At 40.5% G+C, this 12,402-nt stretch overlaps 2 protein-coding genes across 3 annotated transcripts; both read left to right on the forward strand.

Annotated features, from left to right (window-relative positions):
• Positions 1-166: 166 nt before the first annotated feature.
• LOC118427652 (low-density lipoprotein receptor-related protein 12-like) lies at positions 167-8,740 on the forward strand. 2 transcript variants are annotated; one of them, XM_035837545.1, is made up of 6 exons: positions 167-620; positions 3,404-3,560; positions 3,877-4,100; positions 5,695-5,808; positions 7,633-7,769; positions 7,908-8,740. In XM_035837545.1, the coding sequence occupies exons 1-6, from the start codon at positions 557-559 to the stop codon at positions 7,956-7,958; spliced, it is 747 nt and encodes a 248-aa protein (XP_035693438.1). In that variant the 5' UTR covers positions 167-556; the 3' UTR covers positions 7,959-8,740. The 2 variants fall into 2 exon arrangements, with proteins under 2 accessions (XP_035693438.1, XP_035693439.1); XM_035837546.1 differs by having other exon boundaries at positions 516-616.
• Positions 8,741-8,816: 76 nt separating this feature from the next.
• LOC118427659 (cysteine and tyrosine-rich protein 1-like) lies at positions 8,817-12,051 on the forward strand. The gene is made up of 4 exons (XM_035837551.1): positions 8,817-9,024; positions 9,818-9,961; positions 10,366-10,499; positions 11,013-12,051. Exons 1-4 carry the CDS (start codon positions 8,958-8,960, stop codon positions 11,250-11,252), a joined length of 585 nt encoding a protein of 194 aa, XP_035693444.1. The 5' UTR covers positions 8,817-8,957; the 3' UTR covers positions 11,253-12,051.
• Positions 12,052-12,402: the final 351 nt, after the last annotated feature.

A 12,402-nucleotide genomic window follows, 5' to 3' on the forward strand; every position in this document is an offset into this window, starting at 1 on the left:
GTTTTTGTTTGTTTTGTAACAGCGGGGTATAAATGTAAGTTGTGAAACATGTATCAATCTGTAGATAATCTGTAAACTAATAGTCTCCAAGCAGATGTTGGGAGTCTAAATTGTGACATTTTCTTAGCTACCCTTTTCTGTGACATTAGCTCCCTTCAGCATCTGCTTGGAGATTATTACCCTATCTAGTGCCAACACCATGTATTGTTAATGTACTATTAGATACAGGCAAAATTGATATAGATATAGGTATAATGGTATAATCTATTCATAACCAGCCCAGATTTACATCAAGTCGATATATCAGACTATGAAAGCAGAAAAGCTACAATAACAATGCTTTAAATTTTTTATTAGTTCAGTAAATGCTGTATACAATTTCTTGTTGGAAAGCAGAATACTGCAAAAGTAACGGGTAACATTAAAATCAAGACCCCACCCCCCCTTCATGTTAGTATCTTCCCTTGTCACATGCCCATGACTTCCGCTAGTGGTGACTTTTAATCCACTTCCTCCCACTGTACCCAAAACCTTGTGGTGGCTACAAGAAGCCAACATGAAGTGGAAAACGCCCGCCATTTTTGTCTTCTGCGTTTGGGTTACGACATCGCTGGCTGTAGGTGAGTTAATATTTGTGTATCATTCTCGTAGCAAGCATTCATGTATGCCACTGTCTCAGCCATTGTCAACCGTGGCCTCCTAATCTTCTGCAGACAGTGCTTTCATGGTTGGCCGTCGGCTAGGTGACAAACTTACAAGACATTGGTCTGAAAGTGTGCCAGTCGACAATGAATTTTGGCAAAATCAAAGTCAGGAAAGTCATATTCTTCAGTGCGACCGGAGATACAATAATTCGAGGCTACTGCCAACCTAGCGCCAAGGGAGTGGTCGGGAGCAAATTTAAAGTCGTAAGAAGGTAATGAAGGACCTTTACGCTACCTACAATTTTAGAAGATTATTTCCTTTTCACCATGACAGGTTTAGAAATGAACACGCTGACACTCGCTGCTAGTTTGTAGATTTTCACCATAGAGCGAACACTCGTAATGCTATTAACTAATTGAAACATACATTTTGTAATTTAGGCCAAAATGCAAATACATGTACGCAATACACTCAGCTGGCCAATATTTATATGTCGTTCATGGACTATTATTACCTGTGGGCGAAAGAACCTGCAACCATTGTATTGCAAAACCGGTGGAAGACGAAATACATTATTTTTCTAACTGCCTCTCCAATGACCAGGAAAGAAAGGAGTTATTTGAAGAGGTTTGCAAAACACACAAAAATTTCGAAACGCTTACCGACGAAAACAAAACTATAAAGCTGTTGACGTCACATAACCCACTCATCATAGAAAAAGTGGGGTACTTCGTCTTCCACTGCTTCCAGAAAAGAAGTCAAACCCCAAATGCGTAGATTGTAGCTCTCAGCAGTCAATATCATTGCTAGAATAGTCACTTGTTTACACTTGTCAACATTGTTATCTATACCAAATTACTTATGTATGTTTACTATATCTTCTGTATGCTTCATGTTGCAATTAGCCCTCGGGCAAGAACTTGCAAATAAACTTCATCATTATTTCAAAGTATATTTATAATATGCAATAAACGTCATTGTCATTGTAACGCAATATTATGACAAGTTGGGCAATGTTCAATACGATCTTGATACACATAACACGCACAGGTCACATGCAACAAATGCCAAATGACCCCATTTCACATCCTGTCCCTTCAGCAACTTTCAACTCCCGTCACATTTGACTCCCTTCAAAGCATGTTGCATACTGCAATGTATAAGCTTTTGCCCCATTCCTGAAATAGACATAACGTTACTTCTAAATGGAAGATATTAGACACCGTGTTCTCTACAAAAAATGAATAACGTCTTTGAGACAGTTATCTTTCAGATGATACTGACACGTTGATTTGATTATAAGGATGACATGTTCTCTGGACACCCAAAACTAGTAGTGCGAACTTGTAAAAAAAAAAACGTTTAGCATAAAAAGTTTTCATTTTAGAATTTACGTGTTCATGAAGGTCAGAGTATGGTAAACCGAATGATAGAGTCTTAATTTTTGCTCTTGCGCATCGTCCTCTTTGTCTTTTATGAATTTGACTTTGGTGTTCTATGACACTAGTATAGTATCCGTTTTCCTACATTTATTACCTCCATGAAATGTAATGGAATGGAGGTTATATTTTACCCTGTGTTTGTGTGTGTGTGTGTCTGTGTGTGTGTGTAAACAAAATAACTCAAGAACGGTTGGGTGGATTGGTTTCATACTTGGTGTGTTGGTAGGGTGTGATGAAAGCTGGAAATGATTAGATTTTGGGTCCCCTAGCGGCTCCCCTTGGTACTGCAGCGCAACTTCCGGTTTTGCTATTTTGGTGTTCTGAACATGCTATGGTCACGATTTTTGAGTATTAGATAGCTCTTGTGCTCAGGAAGAAGTGACATAAGTTTGGGCCCCCTAGCGTCTAGTTTTGGGATAGCAGGGGCATTTTTGTCAAAAACTTCTGAAGAGGATAACTCAAGAAGGGAACAACGGATTTTCATGATTTTTGATATGTAGGTACCTCAGACAATGTTGTACAAAATGAAATACTAATTATGCAAAATAGGAGCAAATTTGCATAATTAATGACAACATTGACACATAGCAGTTTTTTCTATGTATCTCTTGTCTTGGACGTGATATGGTCTTGAAATTTGGGTGGTAGATATCTTTTAGTGTCATGACAAAGTGGGGCAAGTTTCAGCCCCCTAACATTTAATTTGGGAACTGCAGGGGCGTTTTTGTCAAGACACTCCAAAGAGGATAACTGCAGAAAGGATTGACGGATTGGCATCATATTAGGCATGCGGGTACCTTAGGCAAAGATGTTCATAATGATATACATGTTATGCAAATGAGGACTTAATTTGCATAATTAATGAGGAAATTGTATAATTCCATTGTTTGCAATAACTGGACTTCAATAAATGTAACACATGTTAATTATGATAGGTGGAATATAAGCAGATACCAAATATGGTAATGAGGAACTTATTTGCATAATTTAAGTAAAAATTGCAAAACCGCTTTATGATTAATAATGGGAATTTTATAATTATGAAATGTGTACGTTTGTCAATGATGAACGACACCATGCATAAATTATGTTAATGTCTTAGTCAATTGCATGAAATTTACGAAAGCTCTAAATTTTCATGGAGGTATGAGGTCGCCGAACTCTAGTTTACCCATATTTTTTTGCACTCAGACTGTCTATGGCTATGCTATGGCATATATTTGCTCATTTTTCAACTGCTTTCTAGGATTTACACTGAGGTTGAAATTCTTTTGTTTAAACGGCCGATGGTCATTTGACTTTTACGGTGTTTTCAGAGTATATGACGGACCACTGCGGTGAAGTGTTGCCGGTGGCGGGAGGAGGCGTGCTTGTGTCCCAGCCTGAGGACCAGTACTCCGGGGGGACGGACTGTCAGCTTACCCTGTCCGCGCACTCTGGCAACTACATCCACGTCACAGTTCACACGATGTCGTAAGACTTGCTATTTCATGATATCAATTTTCCAAACAATATCATTGCTTAAACCTACACTCTTTAATGATTTACTTTTATGATAATTGTTTTAATCTGAATTCATGATGACTGACGGACAGCAGTGGTGGTAGTGGTAGTGCATGTAGTATCTTTATGAAAACCTTTGCCTTTACTTACAACAAATACTTACCCGAAGATAAATTCTAGTAATAATAGAGCTTCTTATTTTTCCATATATATTTCACTATTGTGGTTTTATTTTTCGTTTACTTGTTAGTTTATTTCAGCAATTGTTCTTTTATTTTCTCAACAGAATTAATTGTAATGGAGACAGTCTCTCCATATATCGCGGCAGGAGCGTCGCACTTTTCGAGTTGTTGGGCAGCCCAATTTGCGGCACGTCGCAAATTGCCTTCACCACGGAGGAAGGAGGGTATTTCTCCTCTACCAACAAACTGACGTTACACTTCGTCTCCGACAGCAGTAGCTCTCCGAAAGGGTCTGGGTTTAACATCACCTATGCTGAGTATAACACGAGTAAGTTGTGATCAATCTTCTATTGTTACAAAGATCGCGATTAGGCGTGATCGGCAATTCTTCTGGTAGAGATTCGGAACACAGTCTCTAAATTCAGAAATATTCCCTTAAAAGATAGTTGTAATTACCTCCATGAAAAAATGGAGGTATAGTTTTGAGTGTGTCTGTGTGTGTGTCTGTGTGTGTGTCTGTGTGTGTGTCTGTGTGTCCGCATATTTGTGGTCAGCATAACTTGAGAACCTGTTGATGGACTACGATGATAACTGGTATGTGGGTAGGGGTTGGGAAGACGAAGGTCAAGGTCAATTTTGGGCCCCCTGGTATGTGACCTTGGTACTGCAGCGCAACTTCCGGTTTTGCTATCTCGGTGTTCTAAACATGCTATGGTCACGATTTTGTAGTATTAGATAGCTCTTATGCTCAGGAAAAAAATGACATAAGTTTGGGCCCCCTAGCGTCTAGTTTGGGGATAGCAGGGGCATTTTTGTCAAAAACTTCTGACGAGGAAACTCAAGAAGGGAAGACCGGATTTTCACGATTTTTGGTATGTAGGTACCTTGAACAATGTTGTACAAGATAAAATACTAATTATGCAAAATTGGAGTACGTTTGCATAATTAATGAGAATATTCTATCATAGCAGTTTTTTCAATGTATCTCTTGTCCCGTACGTGATATGGTCGTGACATTTGGGTGGTAGATAGCTTTTAGCGTCATGACAAAGTGGGGCAAGTTTCAGTCCCCTAACATTCAATTGTGGAACTGCAGGGGCGTTTTTCTCAAGACACTCCAAAGAGGATAACTGCAGAAAGGAACGGCGGATTGCCTGCATTTTAGGTATACAGGTAGCTTTGGCAAAGATGTTCATAATGATATGCATTTTATACAAATAAGGACTTAATTTGCATAATTAATGAGGAAATTGTATAATTCCATTGTTTGCAATAACTGGACTTCGATAAATGTAACCCTTGTTAATTATAATCCGTGGAACATATGCAGATATCAAATATGCAAATGAGGAGCTTATTTGCATAATTTATGCAAAAATTGCAAAACAACTTAATGATTAATGATTTGAATTGGGAATTTTATTTGTGACATGTGTACTGTACGTTATTCAATGATGAACAACATCATGCATAAATCATGTTAATGTTAAGTCATTTGCATGAAATTAACAAAAGCTTTAAATATTCATGGAGGTATGAGGTCGCCGAACTCTAGTTTTTAACTTGATTTGATCCACGTCACTCGAGTATCGAATTAAAATGATCTGCTTTTAATTTGCATATATGGGACAAAACCATATAGTCCCGTTTACTGACGATTACCGAGTGTGTATATCCATCATCCGATCCTGATATATGATGAGAGTTAATGTCAAAAGAGACTCCGACCGATAATGATCTAATTCTGCCAGACGACAATCTCTACCATATACGATTATATATACTTAAGTGAGAGGGGAACTGGAAGGTCACTTTGAAAAGTTCTAGTGTCTTTGGTTGTAAAGTTCTCGTCATTTTAGCTACAAGTTTGATACTAAATAATTCAAATTCTTTACCAATGCTTAATGATATTGCGTATTTAGGTCCCTGCAGTTCGGCGGAGTTCCCGTGCAGTAATGCCCGCTGTATCTCCGCGGACCTAACCTGCGACATGCACGATCACTGCGGAGACGGTTCAGATGAGACCGGCTGCACGAGTAAGATTATTTTCTTGATTACCAGAAGGTTTTGTTTTCGGTAGCGTTTTTTGTGTGTTTGTGTATTTATTTATTCATTTCTTTCCTTTTCTGAATGTGTGTCTGTATGTATGTTTGCGGACATACTACTCCAGAAGGACTGAATGGATTGTGTTGATATTTGGTATGTGAATAGGTCTTGATGAGACCTTGAAATAATTAGATTTTGGGTCCCCTAGCGGCTTGTTACAGTAGTGTAGAGGAACGTCCGGTCAAGTCCGATTGTTCCTGTCAAATATGCGGACGATCTGACAACCTCTGAAATGCTAATGGCGTCACTTCCTGGTCAAACGCAGAAGGCACTTGACTCCATTGTTGAATGGGGGGAGGACTACTCTCTCGAGGTAAACGGGAAAAAGACAATGGACATGGTTATCAGCGCAAGGAAGGAGGTAAACATTCCTGTCCCTCCTCATCCGACAATATCCGGACATGTGATTCAGAGGACTACGTCTTTCAAACTACTTGGAGTACACATCACTGCCAACCTTACCTGGGATGAACACGTTCATTTCATGTTGACGAAGTCCCGGCCACGTGTGTATTACCTTGCAGCTGCAAAGAAGGCTGGTCTCCCTACTGATGTCTTGCTCCAGATTTACCTAACATTCCTACGCCCCTTACTGGAGTATGCCAGTCCGGTGTAGGAAGGACTGCCGAAACACCTGTCAGACAAGCTAGAAGCCATGCAGAGGCGCTGTCTTAGAATCATTGGTATCCCATCTGACTCTCTGCCCTCACTATCAGACAGACGGGACGCAGCGACGCTGAAGACTCTACAAGATACACTGCGGGACAGTAGCTCTCCGCTGAGGGAGTTCTTTACTTCACCTCAGGACAGTTCGTACAGTCTTCGTCGGGAAGCCCGATACAGGGCATCTAGAAGTAAAACGAAGCGACATGAGATGTCATTTGCACCCCGCTCTGTACGATTGCTGTACGAAAGTGCTAGATGATCGGTAAAGAATGTTGATTCTGTCATGTATATTTTCTTAATCCGATTGCTGTCTAATTTTAAATGTTGTAAATGTATTAATGTTTTAAAGTTGATTCTGTGACTGATGACGTATTTCATGTGTATATACATGCCAAGTCATCCAGGAATAAAGCTGAATCTGAATCTGAATCTGATATCTCGCTAACGATGTCTTCTTAAATTTCCGGTCGACTTGACAACGAAGTATGACGGTTTTCCATTATACTAATTTATAGTAGTGTGTTGCTATTCTCCAAGCAGAGGTTGGATCACCGGGATGGTAGAGGCCGGGATTTTTACGTACTCACTCTCCACAGGGGAGCCTGTGTTGACACAATCTCTGGCCGGATGGGGTTAATGACCCCCTCCTCGAGATGGTGGCAACTGTAAGGCCGGTCGCTAGGAGCGCGATTTTAGTCAGGCTATCCTCAGGGGAGCGAGCGGTAAAATTCCCGACCAAGTACCAACTCCGTGACCCAACCTCTGCTTGTAGAATGGTGTGGTGCGGCTTCACCACGCCTTCCGTTATAGCCAGGCACACTACTCCTGCACCTCTCGATAAGTGTGATGGGTTCTTTTACGTGCAGAGATTTGACGCTTGACATTTACAAATACACAGAACAAATTAAATGCTGAAGGAAAACATTTATCCACGCCCTGTATTTTGCCAAATATCTAACAGGTTCATGCTATGTATATCCCATCCCTCTCCATATTGGACTACCGTAATTGAAAATAGTGTACAGGTACTAGAAATGTCTCAAAGGCCTTTTCGTCAACTTCCCGACTGTCTGTTGTTGTTTTTTTAGATGGAAGTAACTCCCATCTCAGTGCGGGCAAGATTGTCGGAATCATAGTGGGAGTGATAATTGTCGTGATCTTCTTCGCCACTGCTCTAGCTTACTTCACTTGTTTTCGCAGACATGATGATAGTCAAAGTAGCAAGGTGAGTGACCTCTCTCTGTCTCTCTCTCTGCTTATAACACAATACAACGCTTAAATGAAATGTCTTTTTCTCCTTTATTATGTATTTTTGTGTTCATGTTATGTTATGTTTTATGTTATTTTTATCTTCTTTCCAAAGTCGCCGGCTGTGGTGTATTCTACCCGACAGTACCGTGGGCAAAGAGTCTGATGCACAACTGCGAGCAAGGGCACCATCACCAAACCTTACTGTATCGTTAGAAAATTCATTCAACAGAAAATTTTCCCAAACTTTTAGTTTCATCAATAAGACAGTTTGTTATCACTTATCAATTGTATTTTAGATATGTCCGTTTTTTTTATTATTGGCATCATGTGTTATATCATTTGTTATTGTCACACCTTTGTGCAATGAGCACCGATACTATTCAATTTATAATTTGATAACGGAAATATGATTAAGTTTCCGGTACATGTTGCCGGTGGTCGTGAAATTATGTATATGTAAGGCAAGGTATGGAAAGTCACATTGAAATAGTTGTGCGTGGTGTTTAAAGTAAAAATGACGCGGTGGACTGAACTGAAACTGGTTTTACAAACGTACATGATGACGAAAAGCACCGACTGTTTTGTACTGAATCTTAATCTTCATATGATATCTAATTCGATACTTCTAGTTCGACAAACAGTAGGAATTTCATCGGAAACAAGAACTAAGGTGCGCGGGCCGGGCAAGTGCCATGTAATTATATGGATAACATCGTATGGAAACCCCAAAACTGATGCGAGCGAGCGAATAAAAAAGAATTTGGCAAAAAAAAAAAGTCTTCATTATGAAATCCAAGTTATCAGGAAGGTTTAACAGATGACTAAACACGCGGAGTAGGGGGAGGTCCCGTGTTGGAAGGGGTGCCTTGAGCATGTAAACAGCCGCATTATTCAGCTTGAGTACCTACTATACTAGCTGTAATAATACACCAAGGTAAATAATATGCCATTGCCTTTTGGCACTAGACCAAGATGGCTGCCATATGCATGACGTTGCCATACCAACGCCGCGTCACAAAGCGTACGGCATTCTCTTTCAGATAGTGTAGATTTACTGTGTAAACAAGAAAGTACGTAGAAGATTGCTTTGTCACGTTCTTGTTGCTGAATTCCTAACAAATCCACGATTTCTGAGGAAAACTCAAGCTAAATCTGTCGAAATATGGTCGGGAAAGGAGCCTTTCTGGTTGGGATTGTCCTGCTCCTGACGCAAACGACAACAGTCGCAGGTAAGTAAAGTAGGACAGTTTCCTTCGTGTGGATGATGTGAGTTGCAGTAGCTCTGCTATGGTCTGGGCCTATCAAATTACCGAGTGTGTGTGAAGGCCTTCCGCAGTATGTTCAAAGACGTTATAAAACGTCCTTACTATGTTGAAGAATATGTAACGTTACACATTTCAATATCGTGTGACATTTCAAGTCGAGATGTCATGATGAGATAGTTGTACAAAAGTGGTCAGACTAGATCCCCCAGGAGGCAAAATGGCGAATGGTTTGACATGTTGTAATTGACACTTTTGTGTGACGCAAGAAAGAAAGAGTGTAATTTCTAGTTTAATCCGTGCTACATGGAGAGTTATAGGCTATGCTATAGAAAGTGGTTTCGATATTTATATCTGATTCACAAGTTTGGAGATTTGAGTTCTGTTTTCAATCACGGTATGAGTACGTATCAGGTGTACCATTTTTAACAGACGGTGACCTCTGAGTGACTAGAACTGGATTTATGTGACCGACCTAATGACCAACATTATAGGAAATAATGCAAGATATAAAAGTATGATTTTACAGACAAAAGAGCACATATCAGTTCTTCTTCTTCATTTTTTAAAATTCTTTGAGCCATATGTCGAAGCTCAGCGGTCTCAACGTAGCCTCTTTAGTTAAAAGTCGGTGTTACTTCTTGCAATTGACTCCAAACAACAGCCAAAGTGGTTAGCTTGCCATCACTTCTACAATATTACACATAACGATATACATAATAACTAGATACCTTACACGGTCTGATCTGCTCCTTCACAGCTTGGCCGTGTGAGTGGGACGAGTACACGTGTACCAACCTGAGGTGCGTCCCCAACCGTTACAAGTGTGATGGCGACGACGATTGTCGCGATAACTCGGATGAAACTTCCTTGGCAGGATGTAGCTATAACTGGAGCTATACCAGTGAGTACTTTTCTTTCATTTCCTCCATGAAATTTCATGGAGTTTTTATTTTTGCTAGCGTTTGTGTCTGTGTCTCTTTCCCTGTGTGTGTGTGTGTGTGTGTGTGTGTGTGTTTGTCTGTGTGTGTATGTCTCTCTCTTTTCAGACAGGAGCACATCTTTGCATTACTAGGGCTTGTTTTCTGACAAATAGGTTATTATTTCCCACTGCGTTAAACAGCATGAGCCAATGAGTAACTATTAAGCTCTCTGCTTACATCAGCCGGCATGCCATCTAGATTCGGTGTGCGACTTTCCATTGTCCTCTACCAGATTCAAATAAATCTTATATTTGATATCTTCAAGTTCATAGATAAGTATTTTATGTGATGCGCACTAAGTGGTTGTATTATGATTTTTTCGTAGCTTGGTATTGGACTCCGAGTGTCGGGACGATCATCGGGATCGTCTTCGGAGTGATCAGTTTCATTGTCTTCATCGTGGTGGCTTCCTACTTCTGCTGCTGCCGGAGTAACAACACCACACGGACCAGCATCGTGGTGAGTAACGCTAGTTCACCTTTATCCAGGGGGTAACCTAAGTCCGTTGTTTTTAAGAAGAGGATATTTAGGGATATCAAGTCCATGGACGGTACAATATTTGAAAATAACCGCAATATTTTAAAAATAGTTCACCTCCATAAAGAGTGGAATTCTTTATCTCAGGTTTGGATCCACCACAATTATGTAGCGGAGCAATTATCGACAAACTTCCATTGATCTAGAGCATGCTTCTGTTTATCATAGATGGCCACTATATGCTATGGACATTCTTAACAAAAAAAAAACATGGTCCTCGTTGGGACACCCCCAAAACAACCAAATACTCTTCTAATAAAATGTAGGTTTGCACCGTGGTGATCAAAAGAAGAAGAGAATCATTTTTGATTGGCAGATAAAGGGGCGTTGCTGTAGGCTATAGGACATTTAAACCCACTCAGTGTAACACATTCTAATGGACAGTGTTGAGAACAATGTTATCATCAGTGAATCTTTACCTCCGATGTGTTGCAGGTGCCGACCCAACCTACCACCGTTGCTTACACGACGAGTAGCCAGACGGTGTACACCCAGCCGGGAGGATACGGCTACGGACCGCCCCAGGGCCCGCCTGCATACGGCTCACCCCCAGCCCCGGGGCCGCCACCCTACCTGCCACCCCCCGCCCAACCCAGCGTGGCATCGCCTCCCCTGGGGTCGTCACCCTACAACAACGACCCCGCCTACCCACCGCCCAACCCGTGGGGCAAATAGTGAAATCAAACTCAGAGTTCATTCGCTTTTTACCTAGAACAATGATCGTAGATTGGAACTGGTAAGGATAACATCACCTTTCCAAACCGGAGCCCGACCGGGCTGTTCGTGGAAACGTAAAAAAGAAACGCATACGTAGAAATATACACAAATAATGCCCACGACTATTCTCTTTACGTCTTGTGTAGTTTGGTGTAGTTTATATCATACTTTTCATTCCCGATTAAAGCTGCCCGGCTGGGCCCCGGTTTGGAAACGTGACGTAGGCCTTACTTGAACCACTGCAGTACTGTATTTTCTATAAGTGTACATAATACTATTATAGCCCAGATGTTGTCGTTGTACAATTTATTGCACATATTGTTTATGTTCCATTTAATGATTTATGAGTCTTACCATGCTGTGTATTTGATACGCAATTTTTTAGTAGACCACACAGAATAGGAGCTTAAAACCCTGTGCAGTCTAGTTATGTGTGTTCTATAAGAGTTATGTATATAACATTTTTGTTCAGTTCATAAAGTGTTACAAGAGAATTTGATTTGTGAATTTGCCATATATTTTTAGTGATTTTGTTTTTATACAACACTAGTATCAGTTAAGTCTTCTTAGTCAGATTGTGTGCCGTCCTGTACTGGTTAATGTGAATCTAAGACTGTAGAAGTTTAATGTGTTTTACTACAGAGTCAATAAACTGAAAAAAAGTTATTGCAGACTTCTTCAGAACTGACTTGGAAAGACACTTCCTTTCATTATCTGTTCAAAACTGTTATTTATCTCCAATACAAATGTAGGCATAGTTTTGGCTCCATGTTGTCTGTGTGTGTGTGTGTATTCAGAGCAATAACAACTGTGGTCTTGTCCATGAACATTGTATCGCTCGAGGGAGGGAAAGATGCTGATTGGTAACGTTAACAGGTAAGACGTTTCAACTGAAGGATGACCGCCTGCCCTTCTTCTTTAGGAATAATGAACAGTAGTCGACGGACCGGAATTGGTACTATTATTGAGTGGATCGACTGCTCTCTCTCCTCAGAAAGGGGTGAATTGCAAGGAGCTTACATACCGTGGCCGACAGCAACAATTGGCAGGGCTAACTCACAAGGATTGTAATAATAATAGTGACCTCAATACGACATTTAGTCTTTCC

This window comes from Branchiostoma floridae, chromosome 12 (assembly GCF_000003815.2).
Source record: "Branchiostoma floridae strain S238N-H82 chromosome 12, Bfl_VNyyK, whole genome shotgun sequence".
Lineage (NCBI taxonomy): Eukaryota > Metazoa > Chordata > Leptocardii > Amphioxiformes > Branchiostomatidae > Branchiostoma > Branchiostoma floridae.